The 26,441-nt window shown below is 39.9% G+C and overlaps 1 protein-coding gene across 2 annotated transcripts; it reads right to left on the bottom strand.

The window, feature by feature from the left end:
• Positions 1 to 112: 112 nt before the first annotated feature.
• On the bottom strand, positions 113 to 26,082 carry LOC142369775 (tyrosine-protein kinase yes-like). 2 transcript variants are annotated; one of them, XM_075452149.1, is made up of 12 exons: positions 25,515 to 26,082; positions 11,290 to 11,593; positions 9,829 to 9,928; positions 9,203 to 9,301; positions 8,796 to 8,899; positions 7,646 to 7,795; positions 7,052 to 7,207; positions 6,415 to 6,594; positions 5,626 to 5,702; positions 5,245 to 5,398; positions 3,300 to 3,431; positions 113 to 1,633 (listed from the first exon to the last, which is right to left on the bottom strand). In XM_075452149.1, the coding sequence occupies exons 2-12, from the start codon at positions 11,582 to 11,584 to the stop codon at positions 1,425 to 1,427; spliced, it is 1,656 nt and encodes a 551-aa protein (XP_075308264.1). In that variant the 5' UTR covers positions 11,585 to 11,593; positions 25,515 to 26,082; the 3' UTR covers positions 113 to 1,424. The 2 variants fall into 2 exon arrangements, with proteins under 2 accessions (XP_075308264.1, XP_075308263.1); XM_075452148.1 differs by having other exon boundaries at positions 11,290 to 11,596.
• Positions 26,083 to 26,441: the final 359 nt, after the last annotated feature.

The raw sequence follows: 26,441 nt of genomic DNA on the forward strand, positions 1-26,441 counted from the left end.
CACGTGGTCATTGGTTTAAACGTCGCCAAAAACAAGAGAACACTTTTAAGAGAAAAAACATCAAACCATGGCATTTGTAAAAAAAAAAAAAAAAAAAGAACAATAGACAGTGTAAAATCACGTTTTTTTTATTGTACAAATTTTTTTCTTTTCTGTTTTTCTTTTTTAATCAATAATCATATATAAAATGAGGATTTCATAATATACAAAGCCCTTCTTTACAAGCTCTGTGATGAATTCCCATTATCGTGCCGTCCTGATGAGTCCATACAGGAGCAAAATGCAAAGATAAATCACTTTTTTTTAAAAAAAGAAAAAAACTGCCATTCACTGCCTGCAAATGCTTTTTTTTTTGCAGAGAATGACTTTGATCACATGATCATGAGAGTCCCAGGGTTCTTCAGCGGTCACATTGTAGTGGATAAGAAAAGGTCGTTTCCAGCTTATATGGTAGCTTTGTTCACTTAAAAAGTAGCCGTTTTGACAGTAAAGTCCTCCTTCATGCTTGGCTGGAACAACAAGTCACGCTGACTTGGCAGGAGGCCACAAGCCCACGAGTTTCATCACTGGTTCTTTGTTGTAAAAACCAAGCCAGTGATACGTTATATATGGCGGTGAGCTGCAGTGATTGCAGTGAGATTATAATAACCAGAGGCAGTGAGGGACACAAGCGCAAAGTATCAAAGATGAGAGTTTGTTTGATGAGAGTGGACAGGAGGCAAAGTTTTTAAATGAGGCTGTAAGACAACATCCATGTCATATGAATAAAGTCTTACCATAATAAATTCTTGGGAGTTTTTTTTAAAAAGAGCACACACACACACAAAGGGCACTCCAAAGGATGAAATGTAAATAAAGTGAAGCTGTGTGGGATTTGCTTTTAAATTATCACCCCAAACGGACAGTGATAATAACCACCAACCCCCCTGAGAACTTTTCCTTACAAGGAAAATATATAATTTTTCTCAATAATTAAACGCCTCAATGCATAACTCACTAATATAAAACAGAAACTACAATTTGGAGGCAAATGAGCGTGGACTTTCCTCAGAGAACCACATGAAAGGTCAGCTTTTCTAAACGATGGGTTTTTCTTCTTTGGTGGCTTAATCAAAGCTTATTTCACAAAAAAAGCACAAGACTGTGTAGTAAAAATGCCACATGTAGTGCATTCAAAACATGAATGTGTGTGCCCACAACCGCAGTCATTTTCAACACGTTGAATAAATCAACATGGAGCGTTAAAAATTCACACAGCTAACAGTGGTGTGTAGTACCAGAAGTGAGAACTAAAGCTATAAAAAAAAAAAAAAACATGTGGATGGACGCTGGAAAGGGACACAAATTAAAGGGAAAGTAAGTCGTGGTGAGTGTGACTGACAGACTTTTGTAGACTTGTCTGTCTTTAAACAGGCCTCCTCTGGCTATAGGTTTTCTCCAGGCTGGTACTGTGGCTCCGTGGAGGTGAAATAGTCCTCCAGGAAGGACTGCAGATACTCAAACGTTGGTCTCTCGTCAGGCTCCTTCTTCCAACAGAGCTTCATCATCTCATGCAGGGACTCGGGGCAGCCCTGCGGGCAGGGCATGCGGTAGCCTCGCTCTACCTGCTCCAGCACCTCCCGGTTCACCATGCCTGAGGAGGAAATTGGACAAAAGGTGGAAATCCCACCTGGCTGCTTATTCATTCATTAACCTCGAGAGAAATAAGACTGAAGTTCTAACAACTTCCTGCTCAATATGAGATTATGGCTGCAACTTCTATTTTTAATGTAGCTTGTATTTTCAATCAATTATTCAATTGTTTTGAATATTATGTATCAAAAGGAGTGAAATATGCACTAAATTAGTGGGACCCATCCAAAAATCATTATTAGTTTTACACTCCTGGAAGTCCAGAATTATTGAGAGGCCTGAATTAACAGTACACATTTTAAATGTCCCTGGTATCTCAGCAATACAAACACAAAAAGAAAACTTGCACAACAGCCTCTACGTCTTTCTTGGAGCCATCTAGAAGCTTCTTGCACCTATTTGTTGGCGAATTCTGCCAACGTTCAAGCCATTTTGATTTTGAATAAGCACTTTTAACAATGCCAGATTTCAGCACTACCCAAAGTTTCACTGCATGTCATCTCAAAACAGTCCATCTTTTTCTTTTTAATCATTCTTCTGTGCTGTTGGCTGCGAAATTCAAGTCCTTGTGCTGCTAAACCTTCCCCTAAAACCTAGTCTTCTGACAATAGGTGACACATTTTGCTCTAAAATGCTTTGATGATCCTCTAATGTAATAATTTCTTTGATACATACAGCTGCAAAGCAGCTCCACAGAATGATAGAACCTCTGACATGTCTTACTGTGACCTGCCTGAACACACTGCATTACCAAAGAGCTCTACTGTGGTTTCTTCTGTCCATCGAACAATATAACGGAAAGACTGAACTATCTATAAAAAGGTTTTTCAAACATAATTATTTTCCTTTTGTCCCTCTATCTGTGAAGTAGTAACTGGTAATGAGCTCTTTTTATGCATGAAAAACATAATTAATTGGCTAACATTTTCTAAATTTAGAATCCAATCTCAAATCTCATCTAAATTCATTAAAGCCACTGATAATTCTGCTGATCATTCTCAGTGAAATACAAATACTGTGTGAGAGCCTTTTTTTGCTGTTGTTGGTGTTCAATCATTCCAGACATATTCAAAAGAATATTTTCATGATACAGAACCGGTTCATTTGCATGCATTTCTGTATATAGTCTTAATTCTGTGCCTTTCTTATAATGTTAATAATGAGCCAAATATGTAATTTTTTCTTGGCATTCAGTGGAAAAAACAAATGTGTTCTTAAAAAAAGACCGACTGTAAATGACTTCAATGTAAATTCCTTCTTTTAGTTCATTTTTTGTAGCTGAACCAAACTATCAATTGCGTCAGCGCTACATAAGATGTAGAGACGAGCCGAGTGAAGGTAGCACAGAAAACTAGAGGCACTGCTCCCCAGGGCAGTATTGTTATGGCAGATGGCTATAAACAAGAGTGGTGTTCAATCTCCTGATCGTCTCCCACCAGATGGTCTCTTCTAATCTCAAATCTGCCTCTGTGTGTGTGTGTGTGTGTGTGTGCCTGTCAGTATTCCGCCTGTAGAGGCATAAACAACGAGCATAGACAATGTCAGACAGCTTCACTTCATCCTCTGACATTAACGACCAGGCCAGCTTCATGTCAACTGACAGACTCTGGTTCTGAATCAAAGCAGGTGTGTGTAGAGTGTGTGTCGGTGTCGACCCTGTCGCTTACCTGGGTAGGGCACCCTGCCTTTGGTGACAAGCTCGGTGAGCAGGATGCCAAAAGACCAGACGTCGGACTTGATGGTGAAGCGACCGTACAGTGCGGCCTCAGGCGCCGTCCATTTGATGGGGAATTTGGCTCCTGTGTGCGTGTTGGAGAGGAGAGAGGCGAGGTGTTTCTATTAGTGTGTTGTTTCATTCTTTTTTTTTTTTTTAAATCCCTATCATTAAATTTCTCTGTATCATTAAATCTGCCTCCCGAATCCATGTTTCTATTACTTAAATGCTAATAGGCTGTAGCTTTTTTGATGGTTCAACTAAGATCAGCAGGTCTTATGCATATTAATTCAAGTTCAATAATAATCTAATGTGTTGTCTTTATAGTTATTTAAACATTCTCTTTTTTTTGCATGCTTACATTCATACAATGACTTTTTGAAAGACCACTTCTGTAGATTTTGATATTATGGGGTACCAGTGATGAGGTCTACCTGGACTCCACAGGGACGTTCACGTGCACCGCCAAACCGCCCAGAGTTATAATATAATATAATATATATAATATAATATTGTTTGTTTTAGTAACCCATTCAGACCAGACTCAACATCAGTGTTTATTCTGCATTTCAGACCTGGAGCAACATTTGCCTGCTGAACAATGATTTTAATAAACATACTGACAAACACAAGGGAAAAGACAATAGTTTACAACAAAAGTAGAAGGTTTAACATTTCAAGAGTTTTTTATGAAAGTTTATAGTTTTTTTGCGAAAATTAATAGTAACAAGAAATAATGAATTTTATTTAAAAAGGTCTGAATGGATTATAGCATTGAAAAGTCTCATAAAAAGATACCAATTATATACCAATGTCTCTTTTAGGACACAATATACAACATTTACAAGCTCTTTTATTAGTTATACCACCTAAAAATAAGGTTGTTTCCCTATTTTCTTAAAGAACTAATTCATGATTCATGGTGTCAACGGCATTCCTCAGAGTTTTTGCTCTCCACGGACATCCTGTCATCACACAAATGTGTCAGATTTGTGGGTCACAGCTTTGTCATGGAAACTTTGTCTTGTTCCACATCCCAAAAACCCTCAATTTGGTTCAGGTCTGGTGAGCCTGGAAGCCATGCGAACCCAGGGAAATCTGTTATATAACTGGAAGTGGCAATAAGAAGGGGGACATGGTCTGGGTCAATACTTAAATGAAGCTCAGTTGGTGCAGAGGGACTCAAAGTGAACCAAATAAATATCTGTTATGGCAATGCAGAACGGATTCATGTGTTCAGGTTGTTTATCCCAAATTGTGGCTCCCACATGTGATCGTTGCAGCAAATCAAGATTAACATGCAATGTTTGCCAGTCTTATTATGCCTGTTTAACATTAGCACGTTAACAGTGTAAATGGGAGCAAACCACACTGGCCTTGTACAGCCTCTCTGAACCATTAAGATGGGTGTTTTTGTTACAATACCTTTGGTTTAGCACATGTTTAGGCATCTCTTCCTTTCTAATTAGTCTACAATTCAGTGATTAAATATTTCCACAGTTTGACAAATATTTCCACTATAAACCTCAAAAGCAAACTGTGGTATTCAGCATTCACTGGAAGTGCGTCTGGCTTGCTGCACAGATGTGCTGGCAAAAAAAACATGAGGGCAAAACATGCACAAATGAAACTAAATCAACATGGGAAGATGAAAAAGATGGTGTTTTTAGTTGCTGATCCTTGACGAAGAAGACACGGCAGAGAGATGATTTCTCCCAGAGTGTGAAGAACACTACTAATCAGAGTGAATAGAAGGATCTGGTTTCCATTGTTACCCTAATTCACCACGATGGGAGACAACGGGGAGTCATCTGCGAGGTCACTGCGCTTTTCATTTCTATTCCGACACCTCAATTACCTGTGACTTACACAGTCTCTGTGTGTGTGTGCAGACCAACCTTGTCTGGCTGTGTACTCGTTGTCTTCTATCAACCTAGCCAGACCGAAGTCGGCGATCTTGCACACCAGGTTCTCGCCCACAAGGATGTTGGCCGCGCGCAGGTCTCTGTGAATGTAGTTCATCCTCTCGATGAAAGCCATCCCGTCAGCGATCTGAAATCAAAACATTTGACAGCATTTCATCGTCCTCCCTTTAGGAAATTATTTTTAGCTTCTCACTTTGAACATCTGTCAGGCATAAAAGGTAAAGGAACAGGCAGGGGGAAACGTGTCAGCTTGAGGCCGTGCTTCTTTTTATAAAACTCAGAGGCTTAAAATAGAGCTCTAAACTTAACAAAAAAATCTGTATTTGAGGAGAAGCATGCAGTTATTTGTCTTACCTTTGCAGCCATGTCCACCAGCATGACAAGATTCAAGAATTTGCCATCACCTTCTTTGATGAAGTCAAGCAGGCTTCCTGTAAAAGCAGAGAGGCTGTGAATGCAGGGCGGTCATGATGTGAGTGAGCAGAATACCGATATAATGCTATAGTGTGCGTACTGGTAATTTATGCATTAAGCCCGACTAATTTATTATTCAATTCACAGTGAGAGCGAATCCAGTTTTCCCTTTTGGTGTCTGTGGAAAATATTTGAACAGTTGCTTTCATGAAATCACGACACACCATGGATCAACAAACTGCAGGCTTTTAGACACGCACAGGGGCGTACGTCACATAGTTAACATTTACCCTCACATAAATCTAATTACTCATAAAACCCCAAGAAAAATGCGTTGCAGCTGAAGCTACAAAAAACCTCCCACAAAACTGCTGCAGTTTTCAACTAAACATCCGTGTTTCAGGCTTCGGGGAACCACAAGGGACTTCCAAGGACTTTCGATCCGTACAGCGTATTAATTAAAATGTCCATAAAATTTACATTTTTCCTTCAAAGAAATCTCCATCCAGAAATCTGACTTCGTTGCTGTGCTGACAAAATTTGTGCCCACAAAAGTCTTCAGTGTCGGACCTGATGTTTTGGTTTTCTTTTAAAAATAGATTTCATCGGTATTGTGTAACAGGAAACTGCTGAGTTTTCTTGCTCTCTGGGGATGAAAGCTCTTAGAAACTCTGTTTAATTGCTCAACAAATATGCCAGTCTACATCTTTTCAATTGGCTGTCAGGTACCTTTGGACATGTACTCTGTCACAATGTAGATGGGCTCCTCAGACACCACTGCATAAAGAGGCACCAGTTTGTCATGCCTGAGCTTCTTCATTATCTGAGCCTCCTGGAGGAATGCCTCAGGCGACATCGTCCCCGGCTTAAGCGTCTTTATGGCCACCTTAGTGGTTCCGTTCCACGTGCCTGCAGACAAAGACAGGGAGAAAAAAAAGCCCAGAGGCCACAGGGGGAATCAGTGTAGTTAATAGCCTGGGAGCAAGACAATATAATTAATTAGGTCTTGTAATTGCTCAGACATGTGCTGTCATGCGTGCAATCACTGCAAAAAAAAAAAAAAAAAGAATAAAAGACCTGGGATGAGCACCCAGTAGAAAAACTAGCAAATAAATTCAGAGGCGATCTCTGAGGATAAAGAGGATACAACAAACAAAGGAAGCAACTGCAGGAAGTGATTTCTCACCAGTTTGGACAGAGACAAACACAATAAATATAGACACATGGTCTCTGCATTTCCTACATAAATATGGACTTATTTTAAACATCCCCTTCGGGATAATTACAACGAAACACTAAACAGTTTAAGAGATCACAAAGCAATTTCCTAATGTTTTCATGCATGTCTCGTGTGTCTTGCTCTTACCCATCCAGACCTCTCCAAAGCAACCCTGGCCCAGTTTGAGCTCCAGTTGCAGTGACTCCCTGGGAATCTCCCATGCATCTTTAGCAAGCCCCTGGGTCTGAGGCTTGACTGTGGGGCAAACTGTGGTCAGCCTGTGGCAAAGTCCATCGGCATGCTCTGTGATACAGATAAACAGATTAAAAAATGCCACTCAGACAGACCATGATGGGTTTCTGAAGCAAACGTTTTTTTATTGCCAGCCTCTTTCACGCCTCATCTCTATCCATTTGATGAGGATGGATTGAGATACTCTTGTACCAGCTGTGGTAAAAAATAAATGAGGTGAAAGGACTTTTAAGCACAGCAAAGCCCTCTCTAGAGTCACACTGAAATTAAGCTGAATCACAAACACTTAACCTCAACCCTCCTCTGGATGAGAACGAGATGGGAGGCACAAAATCCTAAATTCACCATCAATTATGATCAAAATTAAAGACCATTCATCTCCCTTGGTAACACAGCAAACTGCATAGCATGGAGCAGCAGGTGTGACAGAGTCATTTTAACAATAATTCCTCGAGATGAGAAGAAGAATGAGATGAGTTGCTGACATACCTGTGTAGTGTTTGACGAGCTTCTGTAATGTGTCAAACTGTGCCCGTGTGGTGATGTAGTATCCGCCATTATCAAGCTTGCGGATCTTGTAATGTTTCACATTGTCTCCTTTGGCTTCATCCCAGTCTCGTATGGAAAGAGAATAAGCACCTGCAGGAAGATGAGGATATATTCTTCATCTGTGTCAGTGATTTTGACTGTGTGGTGCCTTAATATTTTTCAGAGTTGCAAAGTGGGATGAGAGGCTGATTTCCTGAGCAGTTTTCACAGAAGAATTATTTTGAAAATGCCAAAGACATAAGTCTCCTCATTCTTTTCTGAATGGTTGCGCTCTTTTGTCCATCTGTATACTTCAGTAAGATAAAACAGAGAGAAAGCCAAGATCAGACAAGATCAGTGGAAATGATGCACTGGCATGAAAACTGAAGGATTTGTAATAATCTTGATAATCCCTTTCCATCAATGCGTTCCTTTTTGATCGCCCTTAAACTTCTTATTAGAAAAGTGCTGCTCCAGTGATGGTTCCATGCTCTCTTGCCTGCTCTGAAAGCTGCAAACCTTGAACCTTCATCCAGATCTAGCTATTGATAAGAAGTCAGTCACAGAAGGAAATATAATAGGAGATATGATATGATAATTTATTTATTTCTACATCACAGCAGTGATGTAGCAAAATCCATCACCATTGACCAGAATCTAAAATTATGTAAAAATCTATTTCCTCTATCATTAATGAGTGTGAAACAGCAAATGAAAAAAAAAAAATAAATAAAATTTCTGCATCATGTAATCACAGCACACCACTTTTACACTAAAACACTTTTAAGAGCTTAAAATGTTATTGAGTTTTAGGATTTTTGCACAATGTCACACCATGTTGTCTCCATCTTAAATATCTTATAAATTGCCATCAGCATTCAGGGTTAAACTGAGTCAATACATCATTTATTCTTCAACTGCAAGATTGGCATTTAAATTCCCAGTGCCAGCCACTCCAGATGGAAAACTGGTATTTTCATTTGAGGTCTCACCGATTTAACTTTTCCAACGAAAGTGATCCAACTGCTGAAAATGAAAGCGACTTTAACTCATGCATGCCTGAAAACAACTCATCCAACTTTGCTGCTCTGTTCATGAAGAAGATCGTCACCTTTAGTCGTTTCACTTTCTCGTACCAGGAAAGTGCCCCGATTATTCCCAGGATTCAGCAGCAACCGCTCAGCATCTTTGCGTCCCATTTTACCAAAGTACCACCTGTGAAGAGATTGTACGTGATTAAAAAGAAGAACTCTTGGAAACACAAGCGCAATCCTCCCCCCCGGGCCAGTGCCATATCTTGCAAATTCAAAGGAAGTCTTTTGGATCTGCCCCGAAAATCAATTGACAAATGGCACTCAAAATAACACATTTGCCTGCTTAGACCACCCTAGCCCCATTATAAAGCTTCCCAGGTTGTGAATCTGTCAGTGTTCCTCTGGACTGAGCTATGAGCCACGTGAGACAAGATCATTCTACTGCCTTTGTACAGAGTAACAAGGTTTTTAGAAGCAGTCTTACTCTTCAGCCTGAATGGAGTCAGCAGGGGCCACATAATTACTGGGGATGTAGCCTTTCTTTCCTGTGTTGATGGAGCGAGCCTCCCACCAGTCCCCTTCCCTGCAGGAGGACAATGACACAAGAAAAACAAGATGGATGATTTCTTCATTTCAACTGTCAGCCAAGGACTGGTGCTCATATATATGGTTGCAGAATTGATACCAGGGAGGAAGCACTGTTACTGTTGGTTGATAATCTACAGGTCACCCCAGTCTGAAATGATCAATATTTTATGATTTACGAAAAGGGTTTGGAATTAAATCACTGAAAATCTTATTTGTTCAGTTAGACCTCCAGATTTGACTCAGAATTGGTACATGAAAGGTCTTTTTTTGGATTAAATGCAGCCATTAGAACGAAAACCAAATGAAAGCAATCGATTTAGCATTACAATGCTGCAATCTCAAGTGACATCTCTGCCATCGCTTAAACTCGTGCAGAAAGCCAGCATCAGCACACAAGCGTCAATCTAACTCATTCATGAAGTCATGAAACACACTGACAGGTGCTGAGGGATAGAAATGCAGCTCGTAATCGCTGAGCTGCTCCCGAGGACACGTTTATAAAAAGAGTAAATAGATTTTTACGTGTTGTTGATGATCTGGAAGCGATCTCCCTTTTTAAACGTGAGATCATCTGATGTTCGGGCTTCGTAGTCGAACAAGGCCACAAAGAAGGTAACACCGCCTGAAAATAAAGGAACAAGACACAAATGCATAAATAAATATAATGCGAGTTTGTGACAACAGACAGTGCAGTTTAGGATGCTATAATGCTGCTGCCAGTTTAAGCCAGTTTGGATAGATTAATTTGTCTCGCCATGGTCAGCATTGATTTCCTTTACTCGTAATTCTATTATACATGTACTTAGGCTGCAGGGAAATATGACTAGATAGTAATATTCATACATAAGCCAAAGAAGAGTCAGTATATCAACAGTTTCTAATAGGATCCTCTCTCTTAATGCCATCATTCTGCCAGATTAGGCTACTGGCAGCAAATTACTGGAGCATGAGCTCTAATGAATCATTAAAAGCCATAGTTTACTAATTTATGAGTAAACTGGGGATGTTAACATGGGATGGAATGAGCTCATCTTTCCATCCCGTGTTAACATCCTGTAAAACAGCACGCCTACTGTGCAGCCACATCTCCAGACAGATTACTTTCGCGTTCCCACTGACAACAATGCTGTCAACAATAATCCTATTATCACCTGCAGAAAGCAAACACCCCAGAAGGGCCACCTTCATCCCCCTCTGAGCAGATAATCCAACACTGAGGAGGATTACAACCTAAATCCCACCTAAACAGGAGGGTTCAATCCCGGCTCTTTGCTCTCAGGATCACAGTTGATAGCAGGACTTGTGCTAAATGTAACAACTTAAAATCACAATGACTAGCCTTAGCTGTTACGCAGAGAACCAGATCAGTGAGCTGATAATGCTGGGCTTCATGACGAGTGTGTTTCGATGCTTTCCTCCATTTATTGTTATAAAAATCCTGATCCTTTATATTGGACTTGGAAAATGTCACTGCAAACTGTAACTCGTGAGTGTTTTCTTTAAGTACGTTTGTGTTTGGTGAAATATTGTGCATTCTGAAACACTGCCGAGTTTCCAGTGTTGTTCTTATATTTTCTAAAATGTTGCTTTGTTTGACTGAAATGTGCAACTTGGATTTGTTGTTGTGTTTTGCATCTCAGGGTCATCTCAGTTTTCCACTCAGAACTGGATTCAGTCATTCCTGTCCTCTTCGAGTGTCCGCAGTTTTAAGTGCACTATTCCACAACAAAAATGACAGAACACAGATGAAGTCAGTGCTAGATCAGAAAGTCATTCAGATCAGCAAGACCGTTCCTCACAAATAAAGATTTTTCAGCATCCTTTCGGCAAAAGGAGACGTAGCAAACAAAGTATTTGTTTCTTTGTTATCCCATTAAACTGCAATTAGCAGCTAAGATAATTGGATGAAAAAGCACGTGCATAAGAGGAGATTATGATGGTTATAAGTGGAGTAATGACATCACAGAGTAAAACACTACTCACTGGACACAGCACCAGAAAAGGAGTTAGACATTGGACCGGTGAAAGAGGTTGATGTTCCTCCAAAGGGAGTCATAGCAGAGGATGAGCCCCCAAACGGAGCGATGCTGTGGTTGAAATTTGCAGCTGCAGAGCCAGAGGAAGAAGAGGGAGCTTGACTTTGCTGCAGCTGGGTTGGATCTGGCCCGTAGTAACCGACATGAGGCGTGGTGGCGGCATTGGAGTCTGATGCTGGAGAATTCTCCGGCTGATACTTCATTGTCGGGCCTTTGTTCTCTTTGCTCTTAATGCAGCCCATTGTCTCACCCTGCTGGACAGACATGAAAATAAGAGGTCAATTTAATGCAAACAGGACGGAGAGGGCAGCACAGAGTGGAGGGCTAAGGACGGAGTAGGATTTACGATTGCAACATAAGGTCTGTGGGCTCTGGAACAAATGTTATGAAATGAAAATGTAATGACCTGATATGATCATGTAAATCATTTTGTTGTCGTTTTCACCACTAAGACTATAAGCCATGTTGTAACTGGGACATATGGGTAAAAACTAAATCCGCTTTAGATCAGTCATGACTCAAACATGGCTATGTACATTCAACTGTACGTGCACGTTGAGGTACATGACAAACAGAAGGATAAATGGGTGAGTTTCGTTTTAATTGAAGGGCATTCAAGGAGATTTTTTTCAAATGTTTACCAAAAAACAGCAGATTACCTGCAGATTACACACGATACAGAGCCATGCTGCCTTAAATGGAGAAATTTCATCATATTCTTACATGCTCTTTCCATTTCCATTTTCTACCTTGTTATTGTTAAAAAAGCTGTCTTTGGGGTCTTAAATCCCTGGATGGTTACTGAATATGTTTAGAAGGCAAGAAGCCCTGGGTCCCAATGAGCCTCTGAATAAAATTATATTTGTTAAGAACCGAATCTAGAAAAAGTGTTTTTTATTATAATCTTAAAGATGGGTCATTAAAGTTAAAGTTAGACAGTAAAGACGGTTAAGATAATTAAGTCCATGCACCATTCGTTGATGAAGGGCGTTTTTACAAATGCAGATTTTCCAACACACAGATTTTTTTGGTTGCTAAAAACACATGATTTGGAAAACTCTACCCAGGGTGTCAGAGATTTGGCTTTTCATGTAAGATGATGCGCCATCATCTAGATGGTTTTATGTGTATGTGCTAACCTCCTCTTTGTTTATATGACAAAGGAGGGTTTCCATATAACACTGCTCAGTCAACAAGATTTATTGATTTATTTAAGAGTGAAAGGAAACAAGTCTGTTTCTAAAAATACCTTTGTACATGTGGACTAGGCCTTCAACAGTTACTGCAAAGCAACTGTGGATGCAGAGGGGCGTTAACAGTTGGGATATCAATCAAATGAACAAATACAGACACAATGACCCCAAACAAATGATAAAATTACCACAAAGCAATCAAACTAAATTACAAGAGATAAACAGTGACTAAGAAGAAAAGCAAAATAACCATGGAGAGAAAAAAGAAAAAGAAACTATTCACAAAATATGGCTGTAAAGATGTGTAGAAAAACTGGAAGAAGTAACAAAATGACCACTGAAAGACTCAGAATAACAACAAAAGATATGAAGAAAGAATACAAACAACCAAGACATTTGAAATTACCACAAAGACACAAAACAACCAAATAAATCAAACACTATGACAATAAAAAGCAACTATGAAGAGAGCTACAATCCCACCAAGGAATAACAAATTACTAACACATGAGAAGTAATGAGAGCAACAAACTGAATGAACCATCGTGGCTGTAGCTGTTGTCTGTCGATTGGAAGGTCGCTGGTTCGACTCCTGGCTCCGGGTGTTCTGTGGGAAGATATTGAACCCCACAGTGCCTTCTGATGTGTCTATTGGTGTGTGAATATGTGTGATAGAAAAAAAATTTAGCGTGTATCGTAAAAGCACTTTAAGTGGTCAACAGGACTACAAAAGTGCTATACAAGTAAAGTCCTTTCATCATTTATATTTACTATAAAACCACAAGCTCACAACAAGTCCATCTGTTCTTTTTGGTAAAGAAAAATGGATAAATGACAGCAATGAGAGGCAATATAAGAAGGCGTAAAAGTTATAGTATGCAGCAAAACTATAAGCGGTCTCAAAACAACAACAAATGACCACAAAACCATTTTAAAAGATGAGAAATGGAAACAAAAAGACCAAATGGACTCAAAGTAATTCAAAACAAAGCCCTATAAATCCTGTTGTGTAAGAGTGTGTGAGAGTTTTGTTTTTTCACAGTCGGCCCTCTTTAGAAGGAGCACAGACGCTTTGACATGTCTGTGCCCAGAGACCCATTGTTTCACAGTATGTCCAAGCCTGAGCCTGACCACGCTGGGAGCTTTAAAACATTGGTGTTTCTCCATCTGCATGATTGTCATTCCTCTTTCTAACATAATTTGGACAGAGTCACGCCGAGGCATTCCTCTGTGACGTGAGGGCCCGGAAAATGTGGAGACAATCAGACACGCTCGTAAAGAAGTCTAAGCTTGGGGAGATCAGAAGGCTTTCATTCTCCAACAACAACGGCTGCACAAGCTGGAGCTGGTTAACTGGCACTCACGCAGCACAAATCAGTGCAACAATAGATGAGTGGCACAAAAGGGAAGGTATAATTATGAGCAGTGAAGGTGTTCTGTATGAGAGCAGACAACTCGAGCAGCACGGCTGTACATATGGTGACAAAAGTGACGAGGACAGCAGCTCACTAAATTACAGGCTCATTATCATTCAGTTATCAGTTAGAGAGGATCCAGTGATGTGGTAACACATTGTTCTTTGATTTTGGATAAGTGGCCTGGACGTTGAGAGGTGGGACAGATTTTTCCTCATCCTAGAGGGAGGTACATAATCAAGAGTTCATCGAGTTCTCCAGCTGAACTGCCAAGGAAATCAACAAAATGGGGACAAACCACGGAAAACTTTTAAATATTCAGAGCACTTAGCACAAATAAAACTGTAGACATGATTAAATTGCAGGTTGAAACTAATGCTGAGCACAAGACGTCCTCAAGAAAACCATTTCAAGAGTGGCCCGTCACTGGAGATGCTCCAAAATAAAACTGATTTCTTTACAAATCGCTTCAAATGAATGCACCAATATAAATCAAATCTTGGACGTTGGATCTGCAGCCAGCATGCCGAGAACGCTGGCACGGAAAGGAGACTTTCTATTTTCAAACCAACCTTTCCTTCAGCCTCTGGATGAAACCATTGTCATGGAAAACAGGGCTTCGCTCAGCGGTAGACGGGAGTGGATTCTGTATTTCATTATTGGACAGATGAGAGTCTGGCTCGTCTAGTCATGGGTGAACTTACCACAGTGTAAAACAGGAATATTTGCACTTTAACTGACCGTTAGATTGCCGGTTTCAGTGAAGTGACATCACTCTTTGAAAATTACAGCGAACACGCAAATATTGAACTGAAGCCTTTAGAAGCTCTCTCAATATGAAGCACTTCTCTACTTTAATCTCCACCAAGTAAGACGGCTGCTTTGAAATGATTTTTTTCCAAATAAGTTGTATGGCTGATGCAGACTGAAGACTTATTTGTTACATAACTTCTATTTTAATAGATTGGTAAAAATCAATCTTTTGTCATGTCTGTGACAAGGCAATGGCTATTGATAATGAACTGTAATTAACCCAGTTAACATCTGACCTTTGTTGCGTTTGGTTCCCATCCCTCTTATCTCACTTCCTGTCATCTCCCACCACCCTAACCAAAGGCATAAAGAGGGCTCTTTGAAACAACATAAAATAATTTTAAAAATTAGTAGCCACAAGTAGTAGTATATGGAGGTAGATTTGTTTCTTTATTATTCAATCAAAAAAAAGGTTGCTTCAATCAAAAAATATATTTTCAATCAAAAAAACCCATTTCAATCAAAGAAAAAAAGTGTTTGAATGCAAAAATATATTTGAGACTCAAAAAAATGCATTTGAACACTATTTTTTTTTGCTTGAAAATGTTTTTTTTGATAGAAGTGAAGGTTTTTTTGTTTGAAGCAACTTTTTTGATTGAAGTATTGTTGTTTTGTGTTTGGGCCATATTATGGGTAGGACATTTGTGTCTTTATAATTCAATCAAAAAAGAAGTTGCTTCAAACAAACAAAAAATATTTTCAATAAAAAAATCACTTCAATCAAAAAATAAACCTTTTCAATCATAGAAAAAATGTTTTTGAATGCAAAAAAATATTTGAGACTCGAAAAATTGCACTTGAACACTTTTTTTTTGATTGAAAATGTTTTCTTTGATTGAAGTAATCTTTTTTGTGTTTGGACCATGTTATGGGTAGGACATTTGTGTCTTAATTATTCAATCCCAAAAAAGTTGCTTCAATCAAAAAAAAAACATTTTCAATCAAAAAAAAATATTTTCAATCAAAGAAAAAACTGTTTAAATGCAAAAAAAAAAAAAATCATTTGAAGTGTTTTTTTTTTTGATTGAACTTTCTTTTTTTTTGAATGAAGTGAAAAAAGTTTTGAAGTCGTTTTTTTTTTTAATCATTTTGACACAAACGTACCGCAGTGGGCGGGTGCTTCCCCATTGGTCAGACATGTTTGAGTGACAAGTGTCTACACCAACGACGTCTTTCTGACAAGCAAGTCATGGTCGCCACTCGCCAGCGAGCCAGGAAGCAGTGGTCAGGCAGTGGTGGAGTTGTTGGTAAGTAGATAAAACCGTATTAAAATGATTGGTGTCACGTTATTAGGTAGGCTAATAACGTGACACCAATCATTTTAATACGGTTTTATCTACTTACCAACAACTCCACCACTGCCTGACCACTGCTTCCTGGCTCGCTGGCGAGTGGCGACCATGACTTGCTTGTCAGAAAGACGTCGTTGGTGTAGACACTTGTCACTCAAACATGTCTGACCAATGGGGAAGCACCCGCCCACTGCGGTACGTTTGTGTCAAAATGATTAAAAAAAAAAACGACTTCAAAACTTTTTTCACTTCATTCAAAAAAAAAGAAAGTTCAATCAAAAAAAAAAACACTTCAAATGATTTTTTTTTTTTTTGCATTTAAACAGTTTTTTCTTTGATTGAAAATATTTTTTTTTGATTGAAAATGTTTTTTTTTTGATTGAAGCAACTTTTTTGGGATTGAATAATTAAGACACAAATGTCCTACCCATAACATGGTCCAAACACAAAAAAGATTACTTCAATCAAAGAAAACATTTTCAATCAAAAAAAAAGTGTTCAAGTGCAATTTTTCGAGTCTCAAATATTTTTTTGCATTCAAAAACATTTTTTCTATGATTGAAAAGGTTTATTTTTTGATTGAAGTGATTTTTTTATTGAAAATATTTTTTGTTTGTTTGAAGCAACTTCTTTTTTGATTGAATTATAAAGACACAAATGTCCTACCCATAATATGGCCCAAACACAAAACAACAATACTTCAATCAAAAAAGTTGCTTCAAACAAAAAAACCTTCACTTCTATCAAAAAAAACATTTTCAAGCAAAAAAAAATAGTGTTCAAATGCATTTTTTTGAGTCTCAAATATATTTTTGCATTCAAACACTTTTTTTCTTTGATTGAAACGGGTTTTTTTGATTGAAAATATATTTTTTGATTGAAGCAACCTTTTTTTTGATTGAATAATAAAGAAACAAATCTACCTCCATAGTAGTAGTAGTAGTAGTTTTTAGCAAAGATTGATAACAATGTAGGTCTGTGGATTAATGGAAAAATCATTCAACTTTTGAATGGACTGCTGTGAAATTTGCTAAATAAACTAATACATTTCAACAAACCTGGTGATGTCCTGAGCTTAACAAATTGCCAGGTTCCAGGTGCCTAGTCAAATTTAAGCAACATACTACCCAGACTTCCTTCTTCCCAGGCACCTCCTCCTGCTCCTCTGGGGTTGGGCAGAGAGAGTTCTTAAACCAGCCTAGAGATATAATCTCTCCAGTGAGTCATACATCTGCATCGAGGCTTCCTCCTGGTGGGACATGCCCGAAACACCTCCATTGGTAGGTGTTAAGAAGGCATCCAGACCTGATGCCAGAACCATTTCAACTGGCTCCTTTTAATAAGGAGAAGCAGCAACTCTACTCTGAGATCCTCCCAGATCACTGAGCTCCACACCCTATCACCCCTCAAAGCGAGGCTAGACCCTCTTTGAAGGAAGTTATTTGGCCACTTTATTTCACAGTCACATTCTTCCAGTGCCTGCCCACAGCTCGTGAGCATAGGTGAGGGATGTAGCAAAGGTGAGGGATCGACCTTCCTTGGAAAGGAAAAAAAGTCTACTTTATAGTTTGACCAAAAAGTGTTGCTTTGAGTCCTGACTTCTCTACAACGTCCCGCTAATAAAATTAGATCCGGAGATACAATTAGGTCATATCCTGCTGCTTTTAAAGCGCTCTTTAAGAAAACATCATAATCCATTTGTACATCCTTGTCTCCCTCTTCATCATCTCCAAGCAAGACTGTAACTGTACTGTACAGACTGTGCGCTCGTTCATTGACGATACATCAGACACTGCCAGTTTTTGTTCCATTCAGGATTACTGAGACTATAAAATAAGTGATTTCATTTTCTCTGCTTCACTGATGAGTGTCTCAGTTTTACATTCTGTAATATTATGCTTCTTCTTTCTTATTGCTGTTATCTATTTAGTTGTGGTGCAGCCAAAGCCCTGATTTGCAAATGACTGATCAGGGGAGTGACTGCATGCATTCATGAAAATGGGCGTAAAAATCAAGTCTGTGCGTGTGCGTGTAGTTTCACAATGCGATTTATAAAATAAAAAGAATAAAGAATAAAAGAATGCGTAAGCACATGTCTACCTTTGTGTGTAAACACAGTTTTAGTCATGAATCTACACACAGTTTCATGCATCTGCCCCTGAAGTTGGCAATCCACCCTTTAACGACTGAGGACCATGGCCAGTGCCAATTCTCCAGCTTCAGGAGTTACCCCCCCTACATATGGAATATGTAACGGAGTGGAGAGATGGTCTTGAATGATAGAGAACGTATGGTTGTACCGTAATCTTGGTTCTCAGAGTGAAGAAACTATCTCTCCAGTTTTCAAGCCGCTCTGAGCCAAGTTTCAATCAAACTCTAACTAATTACACACCCACTGGTGCTTTATAGGTAAGCTATAGGGCGTGTCCTGGCAAGACGGTGTGTTTTAAAGAAATATCCACTCACTCTGATAGACACGAGGATCATTCCAGCTGCTTCAGATTATGCTGCAAACTGTCCCAGTGTGTCCCGGAGGTCTCCGCTCAATGAAGCCAACAGGACCATATCAACCACAAAAAACAAAGATGCAATCCTAAGCTGATTTGTGGCAACACAAAGAAATTCTGACCATAAAAATGAATAGAATCCAGCCCTGCTGGAGTACCTACCAGATTCTAGTCTGATTTACTGCCAGCAAATACAATTTCATTTAATTTTATTCATGAGCAAAAGGTCATCTTAAAGCACTTTATATAAAGAAATCCAATGATTCCATTTGAGTAAGCCTTTGGCGACAGTGAGGAGATAAACCTCCCTTTTAACAAGAGGACCCCTTCTGGAAACACACGGATTTAGGAAAGAAGCATATCTGCCTTGAAGGTGGTGGAGAGACAGGAAGAGAGGAAAGGACAACAAGAAGGTGATTAAGAGAAAACAATTAACAAGGCCATGAACCAGTAGCCAGAAACAGGTAGCTCTAAAACCAAAACTGAAGAAAGGCACGGGCAGAGAGGAAGCACAAAGTTTACAACCTGCAGTAGTGGCAAAGAGAGACAAAGAGAGTGTAGCAGAACAGCCTTTTGGCTTAGAAAGGCTTCGGACTGAGTGAAATGACCCAGACATATCAAAGTAGCAGCCATAATAAGAACTGGTTGAATTCTCTTAATGCTAAAAAACAACATCTGTGATTCTTTCATTATCTCCTTTAGCCTTGGATACAAAGGAGGATCCATTACAAAAGGAAAGCGAATAATTCCTTCCCACAATTCTTTATGTTCCATTCTTTATTCTCCAGTGGACCAGGGTAAGCTCAGAGAGCCACACAGCCTCTCTTTTCCTGATCTTTGATGTTTTAATATTGTCAGTTTCAGCTGAATTTATGAACTGCATTTGCAGGTTCTTTATAGAACCAACTTAGAAAGGCGTTCACATGCACACTTGTTTTTCGGCTCGTGTTTTAGGAACACTGAAGTATGAAATAGGAGATAAGGGTCTGTCGTGTTCAACTGAAAGCTGAGCTGAAACCGCACCACAGCCTGGAGTGAACAGAAAATATTTTGTGTGCTAGAAGACTAACATTAAATTGTATGAACCACAATACCTAAGTCTCACAATTCCCTCCAAATCCAGGATGATAGGTACAGCGCTAAAATGAAAAACTCAGAAAAGAAAACTATTTAGAATTAGTGCGTGTAGAGTAAAAAGAGAAAAACAACGAGAGATAGCAGGTTAGCTGAATCAGAAGGGGGGGGGGGGGACCAGCCACACAGTGCCAGCTCCACCAGCTGGAACGACAAGGAAGATTATGAAGACAGAGGATTTACCGTAAGAGGATAATAAAGAAAACCAAAAAAAAATTTTGTGACCAGGGACTGTAGCTGAACCAGTGAACACCCCTGACTCTACAGTCATTTTGGCCCAGTTCAGAAGGCTCCAAGCAGTGATGATGCAGAGCGAACTGGCTTTGCTCGGATCTCAGTCCAGTTTAATCTCCATCAATCGGCTAAATCAGCCAGCCATTACATAATGACACTGTGAGGTTTGTCTGCACATGCAAGCACTGCACAGCGCAGCCCTAAAGTACGAATTCAATCACCCTGAAAGAGATGTAAAGTGATGCAACAAAAACAATACGCCTTGGGGGGTATTTAAAGGCCAGGACGGGCAAATAGTTCTAATGAAAACGAGCGATCACATCCCAGCATGTAACCTCCATGATGAGATGCGTGCGGGAAGACTTTGTTGCAGGGGATCTTAAACATTAAAATGTCCCACTGACTTTTATATTGACGTCTACTCAGCTCAGCACAAGATCTATTATGAACAGCCCAGCAATGAAACCACAAGGAAATTCGGCCTTGTCGCTAATTATTGTAACTTATTGTAATTGCAGACAACATCCTACTGCCCCAGGACGATAACATGACCTACAACTGCAGATTGCATGACAAACCCAGAAGACATCCAGATTCACCAGTTAGAATCACAATGAAACAGGAAGGTGAAGAGTTTAAAGTAGGAAGTTTACATGTCAACAAGCACGCACATTTACATACTGAAGCTCCTTCACTATCTGATCGGAAACGTGAGGTGCTATTGTCTGAGCGCTGCCCTATTTGGCTTGACAGAGACAGAAAATCAGAGGTAAGTAAGCCTGACATTTCACTCAGCCTGAGTCCAAGCAAAGCAATTAGAAAGACTGTTTGAAATGCTCTTCCACAGGCAGAGGCTTCTCGTTCTGCAGCCAAACTCGCTGTAAAAACAGACGTGCATGTTATTGTCCTGGCATTCAGGTTAAACTCACTCAACGCTTTCAGAAGCTTTGAGTTCAATACAAAAAGATGGAAATATTTGCAATAAAAACATGGATATGTTTTCTCTCACTGCTCAGTTTCCTGGTCTTTTTGCAATGAAATGTCCCTTTCCAGTTTTAAATGCAACACACTAGACAATATCTGTTTAATATTCCTCTTCCAGCGAGGTCAGACTGCCTGGTGAGCTGATAGGGATTCAGTTTCTCGCTCAAGGACACTTGAAAAAGGGCAGATACTTGCTGAACTCTGACTGCGTTTGGAAGCATGTATGAGTCTTCAAGACCTGGCCCATTATCTAGTAATACACACTTTCATTGTCAAATATTCCAGGAAATATATAATAAACAAAAAACACCATTTGTTTACGGACATCTGAGCTAGCACCAGATGTTCCCCTGAGGGATAAAATGCTTCTATGAATATCTGAGATTTATAGAGGACGCTGGATGTTCAAAAGTTCGTGACTCTTAATCTTTTGTCTTTAGTGCTTCCACCAGTTTCAGAGGCACGTTCTCACACTCTCTCACTCGTACGTTTCTCCAGGAGTTTAAGTTACCTGGGCTGGATAACATAATCCGCATTTGAGTCAGTGCACAGCTACAGAGTTGGAAGTGTTTAACAGAGGCTCAGACAGGGTTGCGCACACTAAACCAAAGAACATACTGCGGTGAATCTACATCCAACACCAGCTGTGGCAGAAAAACACTCACAGTGGCTGTTCAAATCACCTCTCTGTGCTCTAAAGCTATAAAATCATTCTTTGCATTTTCTTTCGTTACAGTCAGAATTCAAACCTGCAGAGGGCTTATCGACAGCCTTCATACAGTTTCATTCCCCCACTGCACAGTGTGATAGTTCCACACAGGATTCGCAAAATGCTGATAAGACAGTGAAGAGCTCAGTCCCCCCCAACACTCACTGAATTTTAAGAAAGGCTGAAGTTAGGAGTCAGCTGAGTAAACTGCAAGAAGATTTCTTAAATGAGTCTAATTTGTGTTTAGAGTCCTGGGGTCAGAAACTGGGGCACAGTTTTACTGTTAGTTTTACTGTCATCTGTATGTCCTGTTTCACATCTTTTTAAATGCTCACCTTTGGCTTTTATACTGTCAAAGAGACTAAAAAAAGGTTTTCGATTAATTGAACATTAAGAATCTGTAAAAAAGCGTAATGCCTGGCAGCCAACAAAATCTATTACTTTGAACCCGCTTTAGGAATGAAGTTATCTACAAAACAGAGGTAAATTAGCTGAGGCAGAACTTGAAATGTGGCTACATGAGTCAATTGTATCTATGAATACCAAATTCATACAGTAAGATTAGCCTCAAAGTATTTTGAGTACAACTTGAACAGAAAAGCAACCCCTTTGTCCTCAGACCCTGCTTCAGATGAGGACAAACACCAGCCAAAAAGACCAAATGAGGGATTTCACTCAAATCAAACAGCATTGTGTGTTTCATTCAGGGCTTTGGATTATTAAATTATTTTCAGTGGGATAACAGGCACAATAATCAGAGGGCGTGAATCAAGCTAATGAGGCTGTAATGACTCATGGGAAAAAATTTACAGAGTATTTCCTGAGTGAACTTGCCATTTTGTCTAATGGACATGTTTTGGACCCAGTGTCTAATGGCTGTTGGTGGTATTGCACTTTAAGGCACTTCTGCTTTGGCTTTATGTCCAACAGCAGATAACTTAATCTATCTTTTTATATAGGCAATGGGCATGACCCATATGGAGTCATTTCCTGCATCTGTGTCACATGGGTTTTGCAATTAGTTCCACCTTACAAGAGCCACAAATCTTCCAAAGATTCTGACAATAAAATTGTAATTTTTCAGCTTCGCAAATACGGAGCAAAAGTTCAATCAATCGTGTTGGTAACGTTACTACAGAACTGATTAGCATTAGGCTGCACAACACCCCCAGAAAAGTATAAAACACCTCAATGGAGCCATTTGAATCAATCTTTTCCAATGAGCAACTTTAAAGTCTGCATGAAAATTGCTTATCACTGAACTTTTCCTGAGACGTTTCACCAGCACCTCATTAGCCTGGTACAGAATGGTTGACTGACTGGCTTGCATTTTTCATTTCTTTTTATTGTTTTAATCCATATTTTGGGGTGATTTTGTTGAGAAAAATAAAGTCAGAAATTCCACTCATTTATTCTCCCCATATCCTTGTAAATCACACTAAAACACACTCTTGAATATTTTGGAATGCTTTAAGGGTTAAATGACAGATACCATTATACCATATGCAAAACAGTGTACAAAGATGTGGTAGTGAAGCATACCTTTTGAGATCATACTGTAGAGGCATTTCAAATCTCTCTTTTGCATATCATGCATTATTAATGAACTGAAATCTGATCCTTAAATATTGCTCCTCTCCATTTCAGACAGCCTCCACTGCTCTGTGGTTTAGATCAACTAGATATTTTGACTGGACGAAAGCCAAGCAGCTGAGCTCAAGGGAAGAATGATGGTGGAGTTCCTCCATCCATCAACCAGCGGTCTGACTGAAACCGTGCCCTGCATCTTGCTGGACAGCTGTGAATGCAGACCGTGGCGCTTTACTGGGCTTCAGATCAGCAGCAGATGCTGCCTTCCACTGTGCACCACATTCCTCTGATGCCAAATGCTTAAAACTGGGTCTGGAGAGTCATGTGACCACAAGCATGTGAAGCCTCAGAGCATCCAGAGAAACATCAATAAGTGGCTCATCATGAGATTCACACTGTAATGAGTTGGGAGCTCTGATGTAAGATGATCCTGAGGTTTACAACAGATCGGATGATTTTTAAAAACAGCTTGAAGATCTTTCTTGTGCTTGAGTGCTCCACTTAGAAATATGGCTGTCTAATACTTCATCTCTCTTTGATATTTAAACTTCATTGCTGAGGTGAAAAAAAAAACTGTACCATCGCCTGCTTTACTTAGCATGCTTAGTGTGTAAAACACAAGACCTCACTAAACAGCTCGTGGTCGAGCTGCTCCAGTTGGATTTGACATGCAGATTTTAGCACTAAGGGTTCAGATGCTGATCTGTTCTTTACACTCTCTTTGGTGGAGAGTTTTGGTCAAGCACAGGGTATCTAAACACACCGTCCAACATGAACAACCACTATAAAAGGTCATCAATTAATACATAAGCTATGTGTCACACATAGCACAAGGCGAGCATCGTTAACATTTCATTTCCATGCTGTGATGTACAGTGATAAGTAATACATATCAGAGCAGATATCCTCTCTTTCAGTCTCTGATTTGAGCCCTCAAATTTAAATCGACAAAACAATTATGGCTCTGATTTGGGGATATTTTCACAATTGACTGAAATAATATTTTCTCTTTCAAGAGATGAATCTTGTCGCCTTTAAAGCAGGAGAACTGGGAAAAAAATTCCTCAACCACCAAAAGCAGAGGTATCTGAACCCAAAAAAAGCGTATTGAATTTGTTCTAAAGTAGGACCAAGAGGGAGAGTAAATCTTTTACGTTAAAAAACGTGGAACCATTGAATGGTGGCATTTATGTTTCCAACATGAGCGGCACAATTACGATCAGTTTACTGATACTCCGTCTAATTCTTGCTGCTTTTCAAATAAACTGAAAACCTGCTATTTACATTGGTAAGAGATGTGCCGGTAAAAGACTCGTCAAAAGTTAGACAGGTCAACAAAGCCGCTGTGTTCAGATCTGTAGAGCGTTGCCCCATTTTCAAATCATTAGAAATACAGGAACTCCCCTTTAACTTCACCCACCCTTACAGGGTTTCAAGGCAGCTATGATTCAGTTATGGTTGTGCAAAAAGGTGCTGAGGTGTTCAGGATATGACATGTTACTTAGTCACTTTGAGCCTGGCAGTTCACTGTATCATAGAAACTGAGCGAGGACTCTGGACAATCTGTCCAGAAACTGGACAAGAGGAATAAAGCAACAGTTCCAGCTGTGACTCTGTGGTTAAATTGACAACTTTGAATTGAGAGGGTCAAAGCTGGCAGTATGACCAGGAAAGCCACCCCCCTCTGCAACTCCATCCTGATCTCCTGATGATCTGAATCAGAATGAGTCACACATTAGGTTAGATATTTGAAATGATGAGGAGGCACTTCAGCCTTTTTCAATATGGGGCTTTTTTGTTGTTGTTGTTGGAATCGAGTTTTTGTATCAATATAACCAAGATGAGGTCAAAGTGCATCAGAAAATAGCGTTTACAAGACAATTAAAAAACAAGTCTGAAGTTCCGTTTTACAACTCGAGTCATTTAACAAGTTATAACTCGTGTTAATGCTGATAAAGAGCATTATGATAAAATGATGGTGACAGCACAGCCTTCTCTGCTTGTCCTACTTTGAAGTATTTATCTTTTTAATTCGTTATGCCTCTGTCTCTCTGGGATTTAAGGCACTCTCCGTGGTGTTCGTAGGTAGTCTATTTAAAAATGACTTACTACAGCGTAGTGCCTGTTTTATTGTGAAACGGCAGCACAAACTCTAAGCAGCCATGTGTTAGTTGTCTCAAACGGCTTCATTCCTTTGTTGATGACAGGTCAGACAGACTGCTGAGCAGCTGCGCTTCGGCCCATCTTGATCTGATTCTGCTGCTCTGACAAAAGACAGCTTTCTCTTGTTTTTGCATTTACCTTCTCGAATCCACGTCCTGCCTGTGTGTTCTCTCCTTATTGCCCGCCAACTTCCCCTACGAATCCGATCAGGTCAAAGTAAAATCCCGAGTTATTCCAACCGGGACCGAGCCGCTTTCATCATCACTTCACGCATCCAGCGGAGCGGCTGAGGTCTGATTTAAGTCAAATCAAAGCGGCTCAAGTGCTGCAGTCTGGCAGGCTGGCGGAAGCGGCGGAGGAGGCAGTCATTGTCGTCAGAGAGGATGAGTCCTGCAGCGGCATGCCCCTGATTACGAACAAAAGAAGGAAAAGTGAGGTCCTGAAGTATCCCAGAGCGCCGAAGCCTACACTTCCTACTACTAAACTTCCATCAACCCCCACACAACAACATGGCCGACCCAGCCTGCGGGACCGGAGCCACACAGCTGGAGATACAGACACAGATCCGTCTGGTGCAGCTGGTCTGAGAACAGCCGGGGCGTCAGGCAATCGCGGAGCGAGAGCTGGCAGAAAATGAGATGTTAATAAAAATAATAAAGAGGAGATCATGTGGGAGGAGAATCAAATGGCAGACTCGCCCGTGGAAGATGGTTTTACGGGCAAAAAAAAAAAAAGAGGACACGAATTGGTACAGTTTTTACTCACAAATGCGAGTATGTGGCGCCCCCTGCTGGTTGTTCTGCTCAGGTTGAAGGTGATTTCACACAGATGAAGTGCAGCATTTAGAGTAACATAGGAGTGACTGGAATTGAAGAGCCGATTTTTAGAGTGAGTTATAAGTGAAAACAAATGCCCACATTTCTGTTGTAGCAAAAATATTTCCATTTGAGGGGTAAATAAGATTCCGTCAAAGTCAAATTATTGTCAAATCTACTATATATCTGCAGAACTTACAAAGGATGATTTCCTCTCAAACACGTGGTACGGTAACCATTAATTAGAAAA

This window comes from Odontesthes bonariensis, chromosome 20 (assembly GCF_027942865.1).
Source record: "Odontesthes bonariensis isolate fOdoBon6 chromosome 20, fOdoBon6.hap1, whole genome shotgun sequence".
In the NCBI taxonomy this organism is placed as follows: Eukaryota; Metazoa; Chordata; class Actinopteri; order Atheriniformes; family Atherinopsidae; genus Odontesthes; species Odontesthes bonariensis.

Coding starts and splice junctions, on each gene's coding strand:
- LOC142369775 (XM_075452149.1), bottom strand. CDS start 11,584: ATGGGCTGCATTAAGAGCAAAGAGAACAAAGGCCCGACAATGAAGTAT. Junction 9,302..9,828: donor TTCCAGATCATCAACAACAC/GTAAAAATCTAT, acceptor GTCCTCCTGCAG/GGAAGGGGACTGGTGGGAGG. Junction 3,432..5,244: donor CGAGTACACAGCCAGACAAG/GTTGGTCTGCAC, acceptor ACACGCACACAG/GAGCCAAATTCCCCATCAAA.